This window comes from Nannospalax galili, unplaced genomic scaffold, assembly GCF_000622305.1.
Source record: "Nannospalax galili isolate Female #2095 unplaced genomic scaffold, S.galili_v1.0 scaffold180, whole genome shotgun sequence".
Classification (NCBI taxonomy): domain Eukaryota; kingdom Metazoa; phylum Chordata; class Mammalia; order Rodentia; family Spalacidae; genus Nannospalax; species Nannospalax galili.
Genome location: NW_008348199.1, coordinates 3,951,391 through 3,975,310, shown reverse-complemented (window position 1 = coordinate 3,975,310; position 23,920 = coordinate 3,951,391). Strand labels below are relative to the sequence as shown.

Sequence of the window (23,920 nt, the reverse complement as noted above, 5' to 3'; positions counted from 1 at the left end):
CCCCCCCCCCCCGCCAACGCTTCTAGGAGGCTGGGCTCATCCTTTAGAAACGTTTTAAAAGTGTCGCAGAGCGCAGAGGCGCACGCCTTTATCCCACCACTGGGGGAGGCAGAGGCAGGCGGATCTCTGTGAATTTGAGGCTAGCCTGGTCTACGCTGCGAGTTCCAGGCCAGCTGGGGCTACAGGGAGACTGTCTCAAACAAAAACAAAACCAAGAAAGAAATACAAGGTGTCTAGGCCGTCCGACCTCACTCAAAGACGTCCGTCTGCCAGGCCAGGGCCCGAAGCGGGCAGAGGCTGGCCGGAGGATACCCAGGAAGAAGGGAGGCGCTGGGCCCCACTGGGCTCGGGAGTCCTCCGGTCCGGTTGTCGGCCTCCGCCCTCCGGGATCGCAGGCCTACCAACTGCGCTCCGCGCTTACCCACCTGCGCGCCCAGCCCGGCGTGCGCTCCGGACTCGCGAGCCCCAGCAGCCCAGTCACAGGACGCACCGAGAGCGCACCCCCCGGGGGGCGGAGCATCGCTGGGCAACTCTTCCGGAACGACCGCCTCCACGAGCTTCCTAAGCCCCGCCCACGTGGCCTGGCGCTCCCTGCGCTCCCGAGGCGAGTTAAGTGGCCACGCTGGTGCCCTGGCACCCGGAGGTGCTCGGTGAGTGTCCGGGTGGTGATAACCCACTGAGGCTTTGTTAAAACGAAACGCGACACGGCCCGGAAACATGGTCCTTGACCCATCCCCCAAAGGGTAGTTGGAGATGAATTGTCTGGATGGAGAAAAAGCAAACCTGGGCCTCCTCCATTTGACACCTTAGTTTCTGTCCGCCCACGCACTCCCCAAGCTCCTTCTCTTATTCATTCAAGCATGTATTTAAATATTTTATTTTTATGTGTATGAGTGTATTGCCCAGCAGTGTGTAAACGCACCTGTGTGGTGAAATACCCGCGCGCGGGAGGTGAGAAGAGGGCGTTGGATTCCCTTGGAACTGGAGTTATGGACGGTTGTTAGCCGCCATGTGGGTGCTGGGAACCGAACCTGGGTCCTCTGCAAGAGCAGCCAGTGCTCTTAACCATCTCTCCCGACACTGAAGTATTTATTGAGCATTTGCTAGGTGTCAAACACTATTCTGTGCGCCTCCTCATGGATAATCACCAGATTGCAGTCAGAACCGGCCCCCAAGGGAACACCTGCCACCTTCTAGGTAAAGGCAAGCCGACTTGTGGGGGCTTCACCCCAAACCTCCCTGCCTTCTCTTTTCCTCTGCCTTCACCTGCAATCCTCCAGAAACCCTGCGCCCTCGGCCTTTCACCGCCATCCCTCTTCTATCATTGCCGGACTCCATCCCTTCACAGCTTGCCTGGATGATTGGCAGCTCCTCCCTGGCCTCCTGCTTCCTCCTGCCAAAGCAAACCTTGAAAACCCAGCTCAGGTTACTCCTCTCCCCAAGCCCTATGATGGAAACTTTCTTAGCTTGGAGTAACAGATTTCCTAAGCCCCACTCTCCACCGGACCCCACTTCCTGCTCTCACCCTTCGCATTGTCCCCCACCCGCACCCCACCGGCAAACACAGCCAGCCTGCAGGACCTTTCTGTTTAAAACCGCAACCTCCTCAACCCTCACAATTCCCAGTCTTCCTTATCTGTTCTGTTTCCCCACACAATCAAAACCTCGTAACACATCGAGTAGCTTATACTATTAATTGAATAAAATATACTGAAGGAAACACTGAGCAAAACTAAGTGTAGAGCCAGGCCTTTAATCCTAACTCTCGGGAGGCAGAGGCAGGAGGATCTCTGTGACATCCAGGCCAGCCTGGTCTACAGATTGAGTTCCAGGTCAGCTGGGGCTACAGGAGACCCTGTTTCAAAAACCACCACAATCACCGCCAAAAATAAAACACAGTGTAAGGAAGTTTATCACAGTGGCTAGTGCTAAAATGGAATAGAACCCAGAACTGTGATAGCAACCCACGAACACGCTACTTTACATTGTGAGGTCAGGGAGGGGACCTCAGACAGAGCCTAAATGATGTGAAGGAGCCCTGAGGCCAAGCTGGGGTAGGGTGAGGTGGAAGGGCTCTGAGGTGGGAACCCACAAGTTCACCAGCAGCCATTTGAAGGCACTTGGCTTCCAGGGCCTCTGGGAACCCCCAGCCTCCTGTCCTTGTGATCTCACAGTCTTCACTGCAGGCGTATGGGTGGACCTGTTCCTGGTAGAGCCTGGGGACCACCGGTGGGTTACAGACCAGCTGGGGATATAGCAGTTGTAATAGAGGCTCTCCAGAGGCAGAGATGCCCTAAGGACCTAGCTGAGAAGCTGAACTGGGCTTTGCGGGCTGTGCAGAACCGAGGGGGGTGGGTGGGGAGTGCGACTTAAGGGGCAAGAAGACTGTGAATTCTCCAGTAGTTGGTCTGGATGGGAGGCCTATGGATAACCTGAGCTGGGAGGCCCGGGTTTGAAGCCGCCCCCTCCACGGACGAGTTCTGTGGTTCAGGCCGGTCTGCATCCTCCTGGACCTCAGTTTCCCTCCCATGTGCATCCCCAGGCGGCTTCGCGGATTCCGAGCCTTAGAGAGGTACTGGGCGGGGAGAGGCCGGGGCGGTAACTCGAGCCGCCCGGGCGGGGTCTCCGGGCTCCCGCAGCCACGTTCGCGGACCTGAGCGGAGGCCCGGGGTCCGGAGCGGGATCCGGGCGCCGCCGCAAGGAACCGGGGCTGGAGGTGAGAGCGGCCGGGCGGGCTCCGGGAGGAGGTGGCTCGGGAGGACGAGGAGGCCGGGGAGGGCGTGGCCGCGGGACGTGGCGGGAAGAGCCTGGGCGACAACCTCGGGTTCGGGGACACTGGGAGGAACCACGGGAGACAGAGGCGCCCCCAGCCCCAGCCGCGCACCACTGCAGACCGGTGCGCCCTGGGAGCCCCTGCGCTCCCCTGCACGGTCCCCTCCCAGCCCGGCTACACCCGGGCCCGCTACCCGCCCTCCCTCTTGCCGGGCCTGTTCGCTTGTCTCCCCAGCGCTTCCCCTTCCCGGCCTGCATACTGGCTGCAGTTTCATCACTCACTGCTTTACTCATTTCTTACTTATTTAATTGTGTTTGCCTATAGCGTGTCTCTCCCCCTGGCATGCAGATCCCAGGAGGGCGGGGTCTTAGTTTTGTCCAGTGATGTATTCTCATGCGTTGAGCACACACTTCCTGAGGGTTCCCCAGCCTTGCACAGGGCTGATTATTGGGGGTTGTTGGGCGGCCAGGCCCATTCTACCTTAGATATCTCTCGAATGGGTCGGGCCATGGTACATAAATGTACACTGGGGTGAAGGCGGCAAAGCCAGAAATGGCCAGTTGACCTTAGATCAGGCCACTTTGGGTAAGGCAATCAGGCCAGGTTTCTTCAATTAGGTGACTTAAAGAACAAATATTGAGGTGACAAGTGCTGAAAGGGAAGGCAGGATAATTTGAGGGCACTTAACTGCCTAGCCTCTGGGGGCCACAGTTAGGACTGAACAGTCCAAGTCAAGACTGCTCTTAGGTGCCTGACCTGTGGGATGAGTGGAGGGGGTATTAAACAGGGTGAGTGAGGACTTCCTCCTGGAGACTGAAGTGTCACTGGGCCCCAAAGGTGGAGCAGGAATTCTCATCCTTTGAGAACTGTTTTTGCAGGCTGCCTGGGAATCATGTGACTGAACCTTGTGACCAGAGGAGAGGCCCCCATTCGCCCTGTGTGAACTCTGCTGTTCACAGCTGTGGGTGAGTGTGTCACCCACAAGACAGAAGGTGTGAGTGAATGTGAGACCAGCTGCATCGCCCTGGGCAGGTCTCTTGTCAGCACTCTGGGCTCATTTTTCCTTGAGCGAGGATGTCAGTGGGATCTAGTGCCCAGTTCCTTAGTACACTGGCATTTGGTGGGTGTGATTGTCCTCAGTGCACCCTAGAGCATACCACATTAGTTTACAGGGTAGGTCCCCATCTGACCCCTCACTGGTCTGCCCCTCCCCAGCCGCCACCGGGCCCTGAAATCTTCAGGTTCTCAGTGATTGACACTGCTGAGAGGCCTGTAGAGACCCAGGAGGGCTTGACCACAGTCTTGGAGTGGGAAGCCCCCATGTTAGGGATGGCTGTGAAGCACAGTAGTTTCTTTGGGCTTGAGATCCCTTTCGTCCCAGCTGGATCTTATTTCTTTGGGTTTTAAAAAACCATGTCAATAGCAATACAAGGTTAGCCAGGGCTACAGTGTGACCCTGTCTCAAAACAACAGCAAAAAGGGCTGGGGATGTAGCATAGCTGCCTGCTTAGTGTGCATGAAACCCTCAGTGCTGCATTAACTGAACATGGTGGCAGGCCTGTAATCCTAGCACTTGGGAGGTAGAGACAGTTGGAGCAGAAGCTCAAGGCCATCCTTGGCTACATAGTGAGTTCAAGGACAGCCTGGGCTACATGAGATTCTGTCTTAAATAAAAAGCCATGCCAAGGTTCTGCCATTTCGCCTCTTTTTTTTTTTTTTTTTTTTTTTGAGACGGGGTCTCCCTGTAGCCCCAGCTGGCCTGGAACTCATTATGTAGATCAGGCTGGCCTTGAACTCACAGAGATCCACCTGCCTCTGCCTCCCAAGTGCTGGGATTAAAGGTGTGTGCCACCACTCCTGGCTTTCTCCTCTTGTGATACAACCATTATCCTTTCTGTTACAGTCTTTTGATGTCCCTTTTTCTTTGTGGCCCTCACATGACCTTCAAGAGAAAAGGCAGAGAGACTCATCTCCTTGTGAAGTCTGAGAGCCTCACGGACACAGCCAGTCAGTAAGAGCCACAAGACTGGGCCACAGGTGTCCTCCTGAGCCAGGGCCTTTCCTACAAGGACCGCCGGCTTTCCACCTTAAAGCGCTCATGTGAGCCATGAAGCTGAACAAGAGGAGCGTGGCCCATTATGCGCTGAGCAATTCCCCAGCCGACCAAACTGGCTTCCTGCGCACTTGGGGGGGACCAGGGACCCCACCCACCCCCAGTGGTACTGGCCGAAGATGCTGGTTTGTCCTCAAAGGCAACCTACTATTCTCCTTTGAGAGTAGAGAAAGCCAGGCCCCACTGAGCCTGGTGGTGTTGGAGGGCTGCACGGTGGAGCTGGCTGAGGCTCCCGTGCCAGAGGAGTTTGCCTTCGCCATTCGATTTGATGCCCCTGGAGTGCGCCCACACCTGCTGGCAGCAGATGGGCAAGCTGCCCAGGAAGCCTGGGTAAAGGCGCTGTCCCGAGCTAGCTTTGGCTACATGCGGCTGGTGGTGCGAGAACTGGAGAGCCAGTTGCAGGATGCCCGCCAGAGCCTGGCCTTGCATCGCTGTGCATCCCAGAAGGCCAGTGCCAGCTGCCGCAAGCCTCAGGCTCCTGACTGCTGGACTCCAGGCTCTGAGAATGGCCACCTTTTCCCCAGGGACTGCAGCCCCATCAGCTCTGTTGAAGAAAGGGTCAGCAGGCCAACAGGACGGGATTTGGTTGAGTTTCAGGGCCCTGCCAGCCTCCTTCTAAACAGGGGGCAGAGCCCCGTGTCCCCCGAGACCTCCTGTTTCTCTACCCTGCATGACTGGTATGGGCAGGAGATCTCGGAGCTGAAGCGAAGGTGGCAGCAGAGGGCCGGGGAGAGCCAGTCAGGATTCAAGCAGCAGGATAGGCCTTGACCCCGGACCTTCTGAGCCATGACCCTGTCCTGCTGGTCGGGACATCAGGGCCAGTTCTTCAGGAGTTAAATGTTTATTTGCTTTCTAGTTTGCTTTGGGTGTGTGTGGGGGTCTCTGTCCAACTTCAAGATCCTCCCCTGTTTCTGGAGTGGACTGAGGAATCACAACTTCTGATCTCTTTATTTCTAGAGGCCCTGAGAAGACAGGTGGTTCGTACAACATCCACAAGTCCTGACCTCACTGGGCTGCCCTTTTCTCTGGGGACATAATGAAACAAAGGAAGGGGCTATATTACCTTCTGTACACAACACTCTGTCATAATTTCCAACACAGGAAGTCTTGTGCTTCTAAATGCCAGAGGCTGACTGCAGGACTAGCCTGAGGGCTGACACTGACTGTCCAGGCAGGGCCCTTTGGAGGAGAGAACTGTCAGCCAGTAAAGAGGATTTCTTCTCTCCCCTGCCACCCTGCCAGCAGATGGTGTTGGACATTGCTGGAGGGGCTGGTAGCTTTTATAAGTCAGCAGAAGCCCTGTATGTACTCTGTCCTCAGCAGCCAGCTCCTGGGGCTGCCAAATGGGAAGGCAGGGTGGCTTCCCTTGGGAAAATCAGTTTATTGGTTTGGTTCTTAGATCTGGGCACTCTAAACACTTAGACATGAAGTTCCTGGTACCCTTGATAATCTCTTCTCTGGCTAGGCCTCCACAAAGGTGTTCCTGCTTTCAAAACTGAGTGAAAACACTTAGGGGTTCTGCCACAGGCCTGCTTGTTCCCCAAGACTGGTGCCAGGAATCCTCATTGCTACTGTCCCCGGCACCATGCCATATGTTTTTCCCTATTCTAGGAGGCAAAATGTCTAAATCCAGAGTCAGAAGCCAGGCCCACCTGTCCCCCTTATGGATGTAGTGACAGTGGCTGTGGGAAGATGCAGGGCTTGATCAGAGATGCCCCCTTCCCAAACAAACTCTGCCCCTTCCTAGCCTCCCTTTTCCTATCTGGAGCCTTGGGCAGCCTGAACAAAACCCATCTAGGCCTAAGGATGAAACTCTTGTCATTAGGGGGTTTAGTTGTATGTTGTTCAGGGTCAGGACCTGTTCTGTGCCCAGCATGCTTAACCCTGCTTGTAGCCCCACTGCCCACTGCCCTTGATTATATACACAGATGCCTTTGCTACCTTTCTTGCTGTTATAGTAGTTTGGTTCTTAAATCGTTATGGTTTTTAGTTTGTATTTTTTTGAGACAGGTCTCATAGTTCATGCTGACCTAGAACTTTGGGCAATCCTCCTGTCTCAGCCTCCCAAATGCTGGGATTATAGACGTAGGCTATCGCACCCAGCTTGGTTTCTTTCCTTTCTGAGACAGAGTCCCAGCAGGGCCTGGTGAGGAAGGTATGCTATCACATCTGGCTGTTACAATGTTTTCGTGCAATTTGAACAGTAAAGTTGCAGGGTGTGGTAGCAAAGATGGTGGAGGCAGAAGCGGGACTCCAGAGTCATCCTTGACTACACGGTGAGTTTCTGGACAGCCTAGACTACATGAGACCCTGTCTCGAAAACCAGGCAAACAAAAACAGTAAATGTTTAAAAAATGTTATTTATGGAGGTGGGAAGAACAGTTCAAGGTCATCATCAGCTCCATAAGTTCAAGGCCAGCATGGGCTACATGACACCTAAACAATTACTCATTTTAGTTATTACAATGTTTTCACAAGTGAATCGGGAGATGGAGCTGCTAAGTCAGTATCCCAGGGTAGCATCTGAGTGAGGTCGCCTGTCTTGCAGCCTGCTGCACAGTAGCTTAGACTCTCGGGGTCCGGAGCCGGCTGCACCTCTTGCATAGACTCATGGACATAGGCCTTTGTGAACTTTTTATTGTAACTGTTTTTTATACATCCAAACACTAAAGTTTGTCGTTTCTCATTTCGGATCCTTCATATTTATTTCCCGTCTTTCAGAGATCAAGTAGCGGCTCCATAGTGAGAGCCCCGGACTCACAGCCCCACCCACCGAAGCCCGGGAGGACAGGCGAGTGGGGCGGTGGCATCCCCGTGACGTCACCAAGAAGGCGGGTGCCCAGAGCTTCCGCTTAGCTGGGCACTGAGAACGCGCGAGCGCTGCGCTTTGTGTGTACGTCAAATCTCACGAGACTTGGGGCTGCGCACTCGAGGGCGGCACGGGGCGGCCGGGGTGCGGAGCCCGGTGAGGGGCGGAGCTGGCGATGGCGTCCGGAGCGGTTCGCCGGTTGGCGATGGCAGCCTTCGGCCCCGGGGCTCACCGGAGCGTGCCGGGAGGGCGGAATGGTGGCGCTGTGTCCACCATGAGGGGCAGCTCAGGGTGGAGCCTGGTACCGTCGAGGTCAGTCATCGCCACCCGCAGCGGCGCCATTTTGCCCAAACCCGTGAAAGTGAGTGACGGCCCGGGGGCGGGGCGGAGAGGTCGGAGCCAATCGTTGTAGGGCGTGCGTGGGGCCTGTGTTGATTGACAGGAGTAGAGGCCAATCACGGGGTTGGCACAGACTGGACGCGGACCTACGACAAGTCTTACGCTATTGGGTTGCAGATTTGCGGGGTGGGAGGAAGTACCCCCCGGAGACCGCAGCTGCAGGGCAGCGGCTGACTTGGCTGGGTCATACGGTGGGGGATGTCGTGACCGCCCCCAGGGGCCAGAAGACTGGGCTTTGCGTGTGGAGCTTATACAAGTCGTGCAATCTCTGTTACAGAGTTAATGGAATAAAATAATGGAGGGTAAAGGGAATGAGGAAGTTAGATACTAACTAGAGAGGGAGGGGATGTGGGAAGAGGGTGGAGAGACGCCACAGACCTTCAGTTCTGAGAAGTGTGCAGGGCATCTTTAGGAGTTTACAAATTAATCCGGGCGGAGCTGTGAAGCCGGCCTGGCAGCGGAGTCGTCTTGGCATCCGGGTTTCTTGACCAGGTCCTGATTTTTCCGCCAGTGAATGCTGTCACTTGCCCTCCGTATCCTTGGGTCTTTCTAATATGGAAGGTGTCTTATACCAAAGGTGTGCTTTTTGACTGCAGGGATATGTGGAGGCAAACCAAAGAATTCTTTTAGAGCTAGTCTAAATTGTTCTAACAACTGACTGCAGTCTGGTTTCACAGCAAGGAGGAAGGTGCAGCAGCCTTATACACACACATATGCATATATATACGTATGTATATGTACACATAAGCATATATACATGTATATATCCTCCACAAAATTCGAGGAAATACTAGTGAAACTTTTCTGACCATCCCTCCAGTCTTTTTAGTGTAAAGACATACTCACTTTTCAAACATACATGTTCCTAAAGTTTAATGTGAAATAAAATTTCTCGGGCAGCAAGGAGCCAGTTAAAGAACTGTGTTGACGATCCCTTCGCTGCACATCTTTTTGTAATTGACCTTTCTATGTGTAGAGCTGACCACAGTCCAGCCCTCTGTATTTGCAGGTAGCTAACTGGCTGTGCCCTACTTTTAGTTGTTCTCTAATTTAGTCGTGTGCTTTTCTTTCTGGTACTCATTTTGATGCTCACAACACTTTGTCTCTTTTTTTCTTGTTTTGAATTTTTCTGAAGATTAAAATCAAGTGGTTTATGGGTGTCTGGGGTCCACTGGAGGAAGTGTCCTTGAGGGCCAGGGCATGAGATCCAGCCTCTGGACCCAGCCCCCAGCACCACTCTAACTCTCTGCAGATGTCTTTCGGCCTTCTCCGTGTGTTTTCCATTGTGATCCCCTTTCTCTATGTTGGGACGCTCATTAGCAAGAACTTCGCTGCTCTACTTGAGGAGCATGACATCTTTGTCCCAGAGGATGACGACGATGATGATTAACAGGTAAGACTTGGCATTCCCTTACACAGACAGGAACAGGAAGCGGAGTGGGCCATCTGATCCATGATAGTCTGGCCTAGTAGGAGCAGAAACGAATTGACCCAGTTGAGACTTTGTACTTTGCTGTCTCCTGTGTCAGGTGGGGATAATTGGTCTTACAGGTTCACTGATAGCTCTTACAACCAAGTTAAGATCCAAGCCAGCCTTTCTGTTGCCCTGGATGTACCTTCATTCGTTCAACTCGTATTTTCTTGATGACACTGTTATCAGCTTCATTTTAGCAGCTCCACACTATAACTTAGAAACTGGAAAGGGGTCTGGAGAAATGGCTGAGAGTGGTTGAGAGTACTTGCTGCTTTTGCAGAGGACCTGGGTTTGGTTCCTAACACCCAGGCTGGTCAGCTCACAATGCCTGTAACTCCAGCTCCAGGGAGGGGATTCAACACCCCCTTCTGGACTCTGCAGGTGCCCACACAACACATGGCATAAACTCACACATACCATACACAAATAAAAATTAAGAGAAACTGGCAAGTCCTCAGTATGATTTTTGTTTGTTTTTTGTCTTTTTGAGACAGGGTCTCCCTGTAGCCCCAGCTGGCCTGGAACTTGCTATATAGACCAGGCTGGCTTTGAACTCACAGAGATCCTCCTGCCTCTGCCTCCCGAGTGCTGGGACTGGGACTAAAGGTGTGTGCCACCATACCCAGCTCACCTGAGATTTTTAATTATTTGTATAAATGTTTATGTGAGTATGGGTTTGTACACAAAGAGGCCAGAAGAGTCAGATCCCTGGAGCTGGAGTTGAGGTGGTTATGAGTCACTTGATGTAGGTACTGGAAACTGAACTCCAAACTTGGATCCTCTGCAAGAGTAGTACATGTCTTTAACCACTGAGTCATCTCTCCAGCCCCCAGAGTCATAATTTCTTGAATTAGTCTCATTTGTACCCACCCCCAAGTATATCCCGGGGTCCAGGGTTCTTTTCACTATACCCCTCCTTCAAAGACTTTGATGACATCTCCTTTATCCTGTTTGAAAGTGGCCACTGCTAAAGCTTGGTATGGCAATACTATAATCCCAGCACTGAGGAAGTAGAAACAGAGTTCAAGGATAGTCTCAGAATTGGCACATGGTAACCAGCCAGGCTCAACACAAGACCACCTCAGACAAAGCAAAAGCATGTCCCATGCCTGGTGGTACACACTAATAATTGGAGCACTGAGGAGGTGAAGACAGCAACAGAAGTTCAAGGTCTTCCTTGACTACGTGGTGTGTTGGAGGCCCCTCCCCCCAAACTGAAACCCACCTGATGCTTCCCTTTCTTTCAGAGCATGGAGGAACTACAGAAAGGAGAAAGCACTACCAGAAGAAATGGTGACACTCTCAGCTCCTTCCCCACCAGCTGAAAGCCCTCAGCCTTGCCGCCTTTGTGGCCTATGACCACCACCCAGAACCCTGCGCCTTGGGAGTTTCCCTCAAATGTGCTGTCCACTGAGCACAGGAAATGACAAGCAATCAAATTATGAATAACATAATAAACATGACTTATTACTGAAAAATTGCTGTTTCTGCACCCCAGCAGGCTTGGGTTGTTGCAGTTTTTGTCTCTGCTCTCTTCGTGAATCAAGAAATATCTGTGTTAAGAGAGTCCAGGATTCCCCGGGCTGCTATGGGTTCACAATTGTGATTAAGAGGGCCTCAAACTTATTTTTAGAAAAGACTTACTTTAAATTGTGTGTGTGTGTGTGTATGGGCATGCCCATGAGTTTGTACATTCTTGGAGGCCAGAGGTGTCAGTTCCCCCAGGAGTTGGAGTTACAGGTGGTTGTGAGCCCACTAATGTGGGTGCTGGGAGCAAAACTAGGGTCTTCTACAAGTGCTTTTAACTGCTGAGCCATCTTTAGCCCTGAGACCCTTTTTAAATAATTTACAAAAGCTGGAAAGAAACGTCCCTCAAAGCTACACAGGTAACTAAAGCTCAAGCTTGGCTGGTTACCATGTGCCAATCATGAGGAGCTCCTACTACATATCGCTAGAGTAATCTTGCAAAACTTGGGTTTCTTGGGTGAAAGCACAATAAGAGCATCTCTGGTGTTGAGAAGTGATTACTCTGTGGTTAGACTAGAGACTGAACTCCTTTTTCAGCACTTGGGACTATCCAGAGAAGAAAACAGTGAAGACCCACCACCCAAAGCAAAGAGATCAGCTCTTGAACCTGAGCAACAGTCTCCTGATATTTAGAGCTACACTTGGGAAGTAGAGGCAAGAGCATCAGTAGTTCAAGGTCATTATTAACAGTGAGTTTGCAGCCATCCTGGGCTACATGAGATCCTGTTTCAAAAACAAATGTGCAAAAGTAGTACTATTTTTGTTCTCTGTTTGCATTAAATAGTCATGCCCCAAGAGCATGCCCAGTGAGTAAGAAGTTAATTTCATTTGAAGGAACAGTTCTAAGAAGTTCTAGGCCTTGGAGTACCCATTTTCCAGGGGAGCCAGTCTACCTCATCAGTTCCACTTCTGAACCTGCTCTAATAGTGCTGCTCTAGCCCCTCTGATAGGAAGAACCAGCTCATTTGGATAACCTGTGCCCTGACACTGTGGTGCCCAATCATGGAAGCTGTGAAATAAATACAACAAAGTAACAAAAACCGAAGTTAACAAAGTAATCCAGCCTTATAGTTACTGTGACAGTCCCTGGACAGCCTCCTCCCTTTCGGCTTACTGACATGCAAGGATCTGACAGACTAATTGACAGCAAATAGCAAGCACACTTGAAGAAAATGGAATGAACAGATGGTGTGGGTACTAAGACCCCACTTACTTGGGTAAGAAATGAGAGACCCCAGAAAAAAAATTTACCAATGCAGTCTTACCACAAAACAGCCATCAAATAATGAGTTTATTTGCAAATAATGAGTTTATTTGAACTCTAAAATAAATATCACATGCACCTTTCCATTGAGTGACTTCATGGGTCATGGCCAGCGTAGAACTTGGATAGGAAATCCTTTGGCCTTGGTGTTTCTGTTTCATGGAAGAACCGCATAACATGTGTCCGCTGCTTCCACACTTTAATGGTTTCCTCCAGCTCCATCTTTCCCTGCACAAGTGAGGGAGAGGTAGTCAGTCCAAGCGTCAAACTGAACGAGCAGTGCTACAGTCCAGTACTCTATTTCTCCTTGGTACTGACTTGTTAATGACTTTGGACAAGTACCTGTTCTAAGACAAGTTTCTGCATTTGGAAGATGTGGGTGGGGCTGAATAAACTGAAGCCTTTCAAGTATAACTGGTTAACAGGTACTGGAAGGAGACATCCAGGTCCCCATGACTGCAATAACCTGGTTGGTTTAACTTAATGTTTCTCATTCAGTTCTTCCATGGTATTCACTAGTCCACACTGAAGCATGACTAATGCAGCATGACTGGCCTGGGACACACAGCCCACAATGTGACCTTATTTATACCAGACCCACAGCCATCCTGCCTGCCTTTTCCAGTAGCTGGGTACAGGTAACAGCAACTTCCAGGATGGAATTCCACAAGCACCCAACTTTTTCCTTTACACTGTTAAATTATAAAATGCAGGCCTGGGCTGGCAAGATTGCTCTAGAGGGGAAAGGCAACCTGAGTTTGATCTCTGGAACCCACATGGTGGAAGGAAAGAACTTACTCCTACCTTCTGACCTTCACATATGTGCTGTGGTAAATGCTCCCCCCAAATGAAACCCAAGCCCCAGTAGATTTTCCCTTCAATTATCTTACAGTCTTATTTGGAGGCGGACTGTGAGTTCCAGCCTAGGCAACATAGACTCTGTCTTAAAAACAGTGATCTCCAAGTTTAACTACTTTGACCGAAACAGCTATAGTTACTGAGTCAATAGTTGCTTTTTAAATATGGGACTATGGGAGACATTATTCAACTGAGAAGATTCAGGAGCACAGGACAAGTTGGTTGATCTTTTAAGCTGGCTAGGGAGGGTCAGTTACCTTAATGACCAGAAGATCAACCACCCTAGGGTCTGTCACATGGGCATTCTTCACAAACATTTCTCGGACTTTATCTCGTCCCTGTTTGACGGTGATATCCAGCTGGAATAAGTGCACTAGAGAGAAACATGATTCAGGGTAGAAATTAGACCGTTTAAGCACATCTTTAGGATGAAGTCAATGCATGTACACTGCAATGCATGCACACTGAACACGACAAGTAGGCTCATTCTTTTGAACAGCAGCTCATGCTGAGCCTGGTGCTTCAGGATGTCTGTGATCCACACAAACTAAAAACTTGCTGTCTGAGCCTGAAATGAAAGCAGTAATACCTCGTTCTAGAGCTGTTATGAGGGTCCCGTGAGATAGAAAATGCTTATGGTAATAGCTCTCCATATATGTTAGCATTATTTACTTCTTAATTACTAATTATACAGGGCTTGTTAAGTTGCTCAGCCCGGAACTCACCTTCCTGAGTAGCTTGGACTACAGGTACATGCCAGTGTTCCTACCTGTTGTTTTTTTTGGGGGAGGGGAGTGGTTTGGGGATAGAATCTAGGGTCCTTCTCAGGTTGGGCAAGGCTCTACCAAGGAATAGCCCTACAGTATTATTTTTCTGTGGAAAATAATAGCAAAGTAAGATGACAGAGATGAAGTTAATGTAAAATACTGTAGGGTCAGTTCTAAGTACGACATGAATTTGGGAGCGGAGGGTCTGTGTGACAAGGGAAGGCTTTAATTGAATGATTGGGTGACCTGTGGGAGGAGAGAGGTCTGAGATGTAGCTTCACTTCTCTAGGCTCTAAATTCTGACTGGACACAGTCATCTGTGACTGCAAACGTGTATACTCAGCTCTGCTTCCTGGGCTAGGTGCCACGTGAGGAGCACGTGGTTACAAAAGAAAACAAAGTTTTAGTCATTTTTACCTTGATACCCAGACTTCAGTAGATTTTAATGACATCAAGGATGATGACATTAGGGATTCAGAAGGTCCCTAAGTGCTAGATGAAGGCCAGGGTGACAGAGGCATGCCAGGCTAAGGAGACAGCATAGCAAGATTTGTAAGGATGGCAGTATGTTCTGAGAGACCTGAGTGACTCCATCTTGTATAAAACCTCCACAGGACTGACCCAGCCCTGGGCCCTGTTCCAAGAAAAACCACAATACTTGGAACGGATAGAGAACAACTCCCCCACCAACGGTCAATTAACCAGGGACAGGAAAGTACTAAAAGTCCAGGTGTCTTTTCAGATTTCCTGAAGCCAGCAGTTTATGGTTTGTCACTGAGCTGCAACCAATCAGATGCTTGCCAGGCTGGAGACCCCCTACTCCCCTACTTACTGAAATAAACCTATAAAAACCTGTCTCCCAAAGCAAGGGGTCTCACATCTGAGATCCGCTGAGTCGGTGACAGAGTGGGCCCAAGCTTAAGCTTGTAACAATAAAGGAAACCTTGGGTATTTGCATCAGTCAGCTCCTTGGTTGTCTTTGGGGGTCTCATGAACTAGGCACAATATCTTGGGGGCTTGTCTGGGATCCCCAAGACCCCCCCAGGAACCCCGAACCAGAGGGTTCCTGGCCAGCCAGTAAGTGCCTGCTTCTAGTTGTGCCTGTCTGTGTCTGTCCCAGCTTTTGTTCTGAGCCTCGAGGCAAACTTGTGAACAGCGTGGTCAGGAGCGGTTGGAGCGGATGCGCTGGATGACTGTGACCACGGAGGTCTGGAAGACGTTCCAGACCCTGGGAGAGGGGATGGAGGGCCCTGGACTCTTGATTTCTGTGAAAGGATAAGGCGGGTCACTCCCACAGTACAGCAGTTTGCCACTGTCCTACTTTCAGTTTTTCTTCCACATGAGCGGGGGAATTTGCTACTTGGCCTTCTGCGTGTCTTTCTGGCTCTCTGTTTTGTCTTTGGTTGTCGGTTTCTCTGTGACTGAGACAGATGCGATGGGACAGACTCCTTCTACACCCCGGACCTCGTTCTTGCACATTTTGGAGAGGTTAAGATTTGAGCCCATAACCTCTCTGTTGTTGTCAGGAAGGATAAACTAATTACTTTCTGCAGGTCTGAATGGCCCACATTCAACATGGGATGGCCCTTGGAGGGGACCTTTGATCCTGCTGTCATTAACATGGTTGAGAAAATTATTCTTCAACCACGTATGGGACACTTGGATCAAATATCATACATAGTGGTCTCGGGAGATTTAGTCAATAACTCCCCTCCTTGGGTCAAGTTTCTTCCTTTACAGAAAACTGAGGCACTGACGGCTGCAGAACGGAAAATGACAACCCAGAAAGCACCTAAGTCTGAAACCAAACCATTAGCACCGTCGCTGTACCCTGTCTTACAGGGCAGCACAGAAGATCTAACTTTTCCTCCCTCTCTCCTTATCCACCTCCTCCACAGGAGGTATCCCCACCAGAACTGGCACCCCAGTACCAGGTTCTTCACAGGCACAGGGGGACAGGCTCAGGGGACTAGGGGACTACTGTTCTACCCCTTGGAGCTGCCGTCCCTATCACTATTGGCCATTTGCCACTAGTGACCTTTACAACTGGAGAACCCAGAATGCTCCCTTTTTCTGAAAATCCCAAGGAGCATATTAATTTATTAGAAACTGTCTTATTCACACACCAACCCACTTGGGATGACTGTAATAAATTATTACAGGTCCTGTTTACCACAGGGAACATATCCAAACAGAAGCTCGGACATTAATTCCTGGCAATACTGGTGTCTCTACTACTGACCTGAAACTGATTGATGCTGCCTATCCACTGACCTGGCCTGATTGTGATTATAATACTGCAGAAGGTAAGGGGAGGCTTCTGGTTTACCACCAGGCTCTGTTGGCAGGTCTCAAAGTGGCTGCTCATAGGCTAACCAATTTGGCACAGGTATACGATACTAGTCAGGAACTAAATGAAAGCCCAGCTGTGTTCTTGGAGCGAATAATGGATGCCTTCTGCAGGTACACTCCATTAGACCCAGAGGCCAAAGATACTATAGCGGCAGTGGCCATGGCTTTTGTTAACCAGTTGGCTCTGGATATAAAGAAAATCTCCAACGAGTAGAGAGACTGGGTGAAAAGAGCTTAAGGGATTTAATAACTGTGGCCAAGAAAGTGTACAATTATAGGGATAGTGGAGAGAATAAAAACAGATAAAGGCAGAAAGAAGGCAGAACAAGGACTGGCAAGGATCCTGCTGGCTGCCACTGCAGATCCAGAGGACTGGCGGAGGCGTCTGAGACAGATAGCATTGGGGAAAGGAGTTTCTTGCAGTATGTGGATGACCTACTTGTGGTGGCAGACAGCCAAGAGGTTTGCAGGGACAGCACAGAATGCCTGTTGCAGACGGGAAGCCTGGGCTATTGCGCTTCTGCTAAAAAGGCCCAAGTATGCAAACAACAGGACCAATACTTGGGCTATATACTTAAAGAAGCACTACTGGTAAAAGATGCTGACAAACTGACTTTGGGCCAGAACTTGACCATCACACCACATGCAATTGAAGGAGTTTTAAAGCAGCCTCTGGACAGATGGCTAAGTAATGCCCATATAACCCATTAGCAGGCATTACTTCTTAATCCTGCTAGAATCACCTTCCAGGTACCAGTTACCCTGAATCCAGCCACGCTCTTGCTGGACCCAGAGTTGGATGCCCCCCCTGTATGACTGTGCCGGAATCCTGGCCCATGTCCACGGTACCTGGTCAGATTTGAGAGATACCCCGTTATCTGATGCTGAAGTAACCTGGTTCACTGTCACTGACGGGAGCAGTTTTGTCCAGGACGGCAAGAGATGCAGGGACAACTGTAGTATCATTAACCAGCATCATTTGGGTAGAGCGTCTGCCGACTGGCACTTCGGCCCAAAAGGCTGAACTTATTGCCCTAACTAAGGCGCTGGTATTGGGAAAGGACAAAAAGCTTAATGTGTATACGGACAGCCGATATGCCTTTGCCACCGTGCACGTTCATGGGGCAATATATCAGGAACGGGGCTTATTAATGGCAGAGGGAAAGACTGTCAAAAATAAGAAATCCTAACATTGCTATTACTAAAGGCTCTCTGGCTGCCAAAAAATTGACAATTATCCACTGTCCAGGTCATCAGAAAAGGGGATGATACGATTTCCCAAGGAAACAATCAAGTGGACCATGCAGCTAAACAAGCTGCCCTCCAAATTAACACAATCTTGGTCACCACACTAATTGACCCAGATGACCCAAACCTCCCCGAAAAGCCCAAATACACCAGGGAGGACCTAAAATGGATAAAGGGACTGCTGAGGACCCAATGCCTGAAAGGATGGTGAAGGTCAGCAGAAGGGAAGCTGATCCTCTCCCCAAAATTAAAAAAACAAATGTTGGCAAAAATACACCGTTCTTCCCACATGGGCATCAAGAGGATGCAGGCCTTAATTTGACATGCCGAAGTAAAACCAAGGAGGCTAATTTAAAGATTAAAGACATTGTCAATGGCTGTAAAGCTTGCTAACTCACTAATGTGGTGCTAAATATTAGAAACCCGGGAATCAGACTTCGAGGGAGAAAACCATTGGGAAATGGATTTCACTGAGGTAAAACCTGGCAGGTACGGATACTGTTACTTGCTGGTCTTTGTAGATACTTTTTCAGGATGGACTGAAGCCTTCCCTACTAAACATAAAACAGCTCAAATGGTGGCAAAAAACCTGTTGGACGACATCCTCCCCAGGTACGGCTTTCCACAGATGATAGGGTCAGAAAATGGACCAGCTTTTGTGTCCAAGGCAAGTCAGAGTCTGGCCACAGTTCTGGGGATTGATTGGAAACTATATTGTGCTTATAGATCCCAGAGTTCAGGACAGGTAGAGAGAATGAATAGAACTCTGAAAGAGACCTTAACTAAATTGACCTTAGAGACTGGCAGTGACTGGGTGACTCCCCTTCCATTCACACTCTATCGAGTACATAACTCCCCTTACCAGATGGGATTAACCCCCTTCGAGATCATGTTTGGAGTGCCCCCTCCCATTATTCCCAACCTCCAGGCAGAAGAGATTACTGAATTTAAAGATTGGGACCCGTTGAATGACCTCAGGGGAGTCCAATGGTCCCATAAACATGTACAGCCTAAACTACGTGCTCTTTATGAGACATGACCCCCTCCAGAACCTCATGGATATCAACCCGGTGACTGGGTCTATGTTAAGAGGCATCAGCAAGGATCCTTAGAGCCATGGTGGAAGGGGCCCTGTGTCATCCTACTGACCACCCCCACAGCCCTCAAAGTGGATGGTGTAGCATCGTGGATCTACCACACACATGTACGGCCAGCTGACCCTCCGGCTACTTGGTTCCCAACTCTGCACTCCCGTTTAGATGCTTTCTTTGATATCAATGCTAAGGGAGGCGCACGTCCTCATGCTCTAACTAACTCTCCAGGCCCATACAGAAAACCAGGCTGGTTCTATGTTTGCTCAGGGCCTGGAACTCCAAAATACAAGTCCCAGAGAAACAGGTGTGGAGAGGATAGTGCTACTTATTGTGCTCGCTGGGGCTGTGAAACAACGGGACACATATGATGGACCCCCAGGGAGGAGATCTTATTGAGGTAACACGGGAGCAACCAATACCCACTAAGCCTCATAAAAATGGTAGGCTCAATATTAGTTTTACTGAAGAAGGCAAGAGAGCCACCGGCTGGGAAGCAGGAAAAATTTGGGGAATGAGACTCTATGTGGGCTGGACTGAACCAGATCCAGGGACTTTATTCTCTATTCAATTGACAGTAAGAGTTCCTCAGTACCAGACCCATTCAGTCCCCTTGGGATCAGGTGCTGTTTTAAAGGTCACCCCAGAATCAATCTTGTCAACCACAGCAGCCCTTGGTCACCACACTAATTGACCCAGGTGACCCAAACCTCCCTGAAAAGCCCAAATGCACTGGGGAGGACCTGAAATGGATAAAGGGACTGCCGAGGACCCAATGCCTGGAGAGATGGTGGAGGTCAGCAGAAGGGAAGCTGATCCTCCCAGAAGGAAGCCATGGCCTTCCTATACGCAACACTGACCCGCTTTGGTCATTAATGGTCCAGACTTACCAGGTACTCAATGATACCAGGCCAGACCTCACCTCATCATGCTGGTTATGTTATTAATCGAGGCCCCCATACTATGAGGGGATTGCATTCATAGGAAACACCACCCTAGTGCTGGACTAAGGCAGCTGTAGATGGGCTCAGGAGGAAGGAATCAGGCTTACGCTATAAGATGTTTCAGGATGAGGTCTATGTCTAGGCATGCCCCCTCATGAGTACACTGCCCTATGCAACCAGACTCTGCCAGTGCTGGCCAATAACTCATACTTGCTACCACCAGATCAAGGATGGTGGGCATGTACTTCAGGATTAACCCCATGTGTCCATTCTAAAGTTCTTAATCAATCATCAGATTTTTGTGTTCTAGTACAACTAATCCGTAGAATTATTTATAACTCAGACCAGGATATAAATAGGGCCCTGACCAGGCAAGGACCCCTTCGCTGTAATCACCAGGAAAGAGAAGTTGTTACTGCCATCACTCTATCCGTTCTTCTGGGATTGGGACTGGCAGGAGCAGGTATAGGAATTTCAGCCTTGATCTTACAAAGCCAAAACTACCATAGCCTTAGAGGCTGCAATAGACATGGACATCCAGAACTTAGAAAAGTCTATTTCCCATCTACAAGAATCCCTAACCTCCTTGGCAGAAATGGTTCTGCAGAATAGGAGAGGCCTAGACTTGTTGCTCTTACAGCAGGGAGGCCTCTGTGCTACCCTTAAGGAAGAGTGTTTTTATGTAGATCACTCTGGGGTCATCAAAGAATCCCTGGCCAAGGTTAGCTAAAGTCTGGCTTGAAGAGAGAACGAATATAGGGCTAAACAAGGATATTTTGAATCCTGGTTCAATAGCCCCCCTTGGTTGACCACTTTGATTTCAACCTTACTCAGACCCCTCCTCATTCTGATTATGCTCTTGACTTTTGGGCCTTGCATTTTAAATAAATTTGTAGCTTTTATAAAAGAGTGGCTGGGAGCTATGGTAATGCGAACCTACTATCAGTACCTCCAGAGTCTGGGTGAGGAAGAACATGAGATGAGGGAGCACCCATGATTGGGCCCCCAAGGTACTAGTCAGATGGGGGAATGAGAGACCGGAGTGACTCCATCTTGTATAAAACCTCCATAATACTGACCCAGCCCTGGGCCCTGTTCCAAGAAAAACCACAATACTTGGAACGGATAGAGAACAACTCCCCCACCAATGGTCAATTAACCAGGGACAGGAAAGTACTAAAAGTCCAGATGTCTTTTCAGATTTCCTGAAGCCAGCAGTTTATGGTTTGTCACTGGGCTGCAACCAATCAGATGCTTGCCAGGCTGGAGACCCCCTACTCCCCTACTTGCTGAACTTGCTGAAATAAACCTATAAAAACCTGTCTCCCAAAGCAAGGGGTCTCACATCTGAGATCCGCTGAGTCGATGACAGAGTGGGCCCAAACTTAAGCTTGTAACAATAAAGGAACCCTTGGGTATTTGCATCAGTTGGCTCCTTGGTGGTCTTTGGGGGTCTCACGAACTGGGCACAACAGTTCATCTGACAATCCTTTGTGCTGTGGCCATTCTTGTAACATGTCCATTCTGATCTATAGAACTAGCCAGGCATGCTGGCACATGCCCATGATCCCAGCATTGGCTGAAGGATCAAGGGCCTGAGGCCCAGCCTAGGCTACATAGTGAAAATTCTATCAAGAACAAAAATACAAAAGCAGCTGGGGGTGCAGCCCTGACCAGGTGATGCTCTGTTCAGCGAAGGCTGCCAGGATCTAGTGGGAAAATGACTCTTAAGTGGCACAGGCATGAGGAGCAGGGCAGGGAAAGGCTGCCTCAAGTGACCCAGAGTAGAAGGTGATGTGCTGAGCCCAGAGAGAAGAAAGGGAAGTAACATGGGCGCTATGACACGGGCACCATGACGTGGAGGATCAGAACAGCTGACATATGCTGGGTGACCTTTCCCACAATTCTGTGAGGCACATTACCATTGTTAGATGGGGGCATACAGCCACTCTGACTTGCTCCAGGTTGCACAGCACAGGCAGAGCAGATGCTCCCTCAGGCTGCCTGGCTATACAGCTTGAGCCCTTTAGCACCATACACTTGGCTCTGAGGATGACTGGACCTGGGTCTGGAGCCCAGCTTTGGGGTCTTGAGCCATCATCAGTTTTACCTTTTCAAGACTCAGGTCAGTTCCCCAACCCCACCCCAAATGAATAGAGACCATGACAACATCCACCTCAAGGTTGTTAAGGAGTTATAATGAGATGGGACAGAATGCTCCACCAAGGATCTGCCCTGTAGTGAGCAGGAATAAAGGAACATGGCTATTAGTCAGTGGACTGTTACCCATATCGTCATTGAGGATGGGCAGAAGGGAATATAAAATGAGCCCCAGGTTTCCAGCCTGGCCATTAGTCCTTAGGTGTGCCATTTACCAGCTAACCAGGTATGGTGGTGCATGCCTACAATCCCAGGACTCAGGAGGCTAAAGCACAAGACCAGCCTGTTGCTACACAGTACATTCCTGGTCAGTTTGGACGGTTTAGTAAAATCCTAGCTCAAAAATACAGTCAAGGGCTGGAGAGATGGCTCAGCAGTCGAGATCACTGGCTGCTCTTGCAGAATACCCGGCTTTGATTCCCAGCACCCACATGGCAGTTAACATCTGTTCCTAACTTCAGTTCCAGGGAATGTGACAGCCTCTCCTGACCTCCACGGGCACTGCAGGACACGTGTGCATTTACACACATGCAGGCAATACACTCAAGCACATTAAAAAAAATAAATAGCAGCAACTAATACTTTTAACTGTCAGGCCCTGTTCTAAGCACTTTTATCAGACAGTCGCTTATTTAACTCCCCGAAGAAGACAGTATGCCCATTTCACAGAATAGGAAAATCTTATTCAAGGTCACACAGTTAATAAAGGGCAGAACCTGGAGGAAAGTACAGGCTCCTAGTCATAGTCTGCTGTGTCTCTGGCCCGTTCTAGGGTGGGCCACGGTGCTCTCACTGGCAAAAAAAAAAAAAGTCCCTGATAGTTGTACGATCTTTGACTCACCCATTCACCCTTTTAAAAAATCCAGACAGGACTGGAGAGATGGCTCAGCAGTTAACGCTGGCTGCTATGGCAGAGCACCTGGGTTCTAGTCCAGGGGTTCCGTCCTCCTCTTCTGATCTCCATGAGCATTGCACAACATGGGTGCATCTACATACATGCAGGCAACACACACATACACATAAAATCCAGACGGCACTGGGGAAGATGCTGAGATAACTGCATTCTGGGAGCTCACATACCAGTCCTTCAGGGGAACACGTTAAGTTCCCAGCCACGTAAGGGAACAGGAGTCTGCAGTAGCGGGCGGCCGGGCAGGAGGACCGCAGGAGAAGACTAACTAGGACCAGAGGGCTAGGGCGCAAGGCCAGGGAGGACTAGGGGCCACCTCGGAGCCTGGTCTCCAAAGGCTGAGCTACCGGATGGCTTCGGGAGAGTCACTTCCCTTTTCCGGTCGGGTCTGCCCTCCAGCGTGGGGACTGCGTGACCGCTCCACTCCTTCGGCTACTGTGGCTGTCGCGGCCACGGGGACAGACTCTCGGACAGCCGCGGCCTGTCCACCCCCCAGGGCTGTGGATGGGGACCGGATCACGCGGGCACCGACGCGCTCCGAAGCAGCCCAGGTGCGGTGACCCTCCTCCCTGCCCAAGTCGGTGACCTCTGCTTGGCCCGTGCGCCCTAGGCAGGCGCTGATGGCCCCGCGTGCGCCGCTGCGCTCACCAGTGCTCGGCACCTCCCGATACCACGCGCGGTAGAGCTCGCGCACCCTCCGCCTGGCTTCGTTCATGTCCCGGCTGAATACCGGCTTCACAGAGATGCTGGCTGCACTCGCAGCCCGGCGCAGCCCTTCGGCCGCCATCTTGCCAAGGAAGCCCCCCCCCCAGTCGCCCCGCCCTCCTCAACGCGGGCGTGGGGGGCTCGCTCTGGACAGGACGCCCCGCCTCCCTCTTCCTGCTCCACGAGTGGGCGGGAGGACGGCGCCGGAGCTCTCTGATTGGCTGGAAGCCTCTGCCGCTCGGGGACGCGCATGCGCATTCGCCTCTGTGGCAAGCCATTGGGGCCTCCAACGGTGGCGCCGCCAGGGGGCGCAGCGTCGAGTCTTCTGTCGGTGGTGGGTCCGGGGCTCTGACCCAGCACGACTTCTAAGGACCTGCTGTCTGCTCGCGCAAGGCGGGCTCAGAGATGACGCGGTAGCGGTGTACACTGCTCCACGTACTGCGCATGTGTATATTTAATTTATTTTTATTTTATTTTATTTATTACTGGTGTGGTTGTGTTTTGAGACAGGGCCTGGCCGTGTAGC

General features: G+C 50.6%; 4 protein-coding genes across 10 annotated transcripts in view; 2 read left to right on the top strand and 2 right to left on the bottom strand.

Moving 5' to 3' along the window:
• Positions 1-473, bottom strand: part of Naga (alpha-N-acetylgalactosaminidase) — a 10,501-nt gene extending 10,028 nt beyond the window's left edge. Inside the window, exon 1 of one of the 2 annotated variants that reach the window (XM_008844779.3) lies at positions 426-473. The gene's annotated coding sequence lies outside the window, so the exon portion shown is untranslated. The remainder of the gene's footprint in view (positions 1-425) is intronic. The other variant, XM_008844778.3, reaches the window with a different exon arrangement.
• A 108-nt stretch (positions 474-581) lies between these two features.
• Positions 582-7,572, top strand: Pheta2 (PH domain containing endocytic trafficking adaptor 2). Of its 6 annotated transcripts, none has more exons than XM_029569156.1 (3): positions 599-650; positions 3,652-3,738; positions 4,677-7,572. In XM_029569156.1, the coding sequence occupies exon 3, from the start codon at positions 4,881-4,883 to the stop codon at positions 5,652-5,654; it is 774 nt and encodes a 257-aa protein (XP_029425016.1). In that variant the 5' UTR covers positions 599-650; positions 3,652-3,738; positions 4,677-4,880; the 3' UTR covers positions 5,655-7,572. The 6 variants fall into 6 exon arrangements, with proteins under 6 accessions (XP_029425018.1, XP_029425016.1, XP_008842999.1 ...); XM_008844777.3 differs by lacking the exon at positions 599-650 and adding an exon at positions 2,405-2,716; XM_017801048.2 differs by lacking the exon at positions 599-650 and adding an exon at positions 2,405-2,716 and having other exon boundaries at positions 3,652-3,765.
• A 220-nt stretch (positions 7,573-7,792) lies between these two features.
• Smdt1 (single-pass membrane protein with aspartate rich tail 1) lies at positions 7,793-11,046 on the top strand. Its single transcript, XM_008844775.3, has 3 exons — positions 7,793-8,056; positions 9,347-9,487; positions 10,816-11,046. The coding sequence occupies exons 1-2, from the start codon at positions 7,871-7,873 to the stop codon at positions 9,482-9,484; spliced, it is 324 nt and encodes a 107-aa protein (XP_008842997.1). The 5' UTR covers positions 7,793-7,870; the 3' UTR covers positions 9,485-9,487; positions 10,816-11,046.
• Positions 11,047-12,393: 1,347 nt separating this feature from the next.
• Ndufa6 (NADH:ubiquinone oxidoreductase subunit A6) lies at positions 12,394-23,513 on the bottom strand. Its single transcript, XM_008844774.3, has 3 exons — positions 23,338-23,513; positions 13,475-13,590; positions 12,394-12,587 (listed from the first exon to the last, which is right to left on the bottom strand). Exons 1-3 carry the CDS (start codon positions 23,474-23,476, stop codon positions 12,456-12,458), a joined length of 387 nt encoding a protein of 128 aa, XP_008842996.1. The 5' UTR covers positions 23,477-23,513; the 3' UTR covers positions 12,394-12,455.
• Positions 23,514-23,920: the final 407 nt, after the last annotated feature.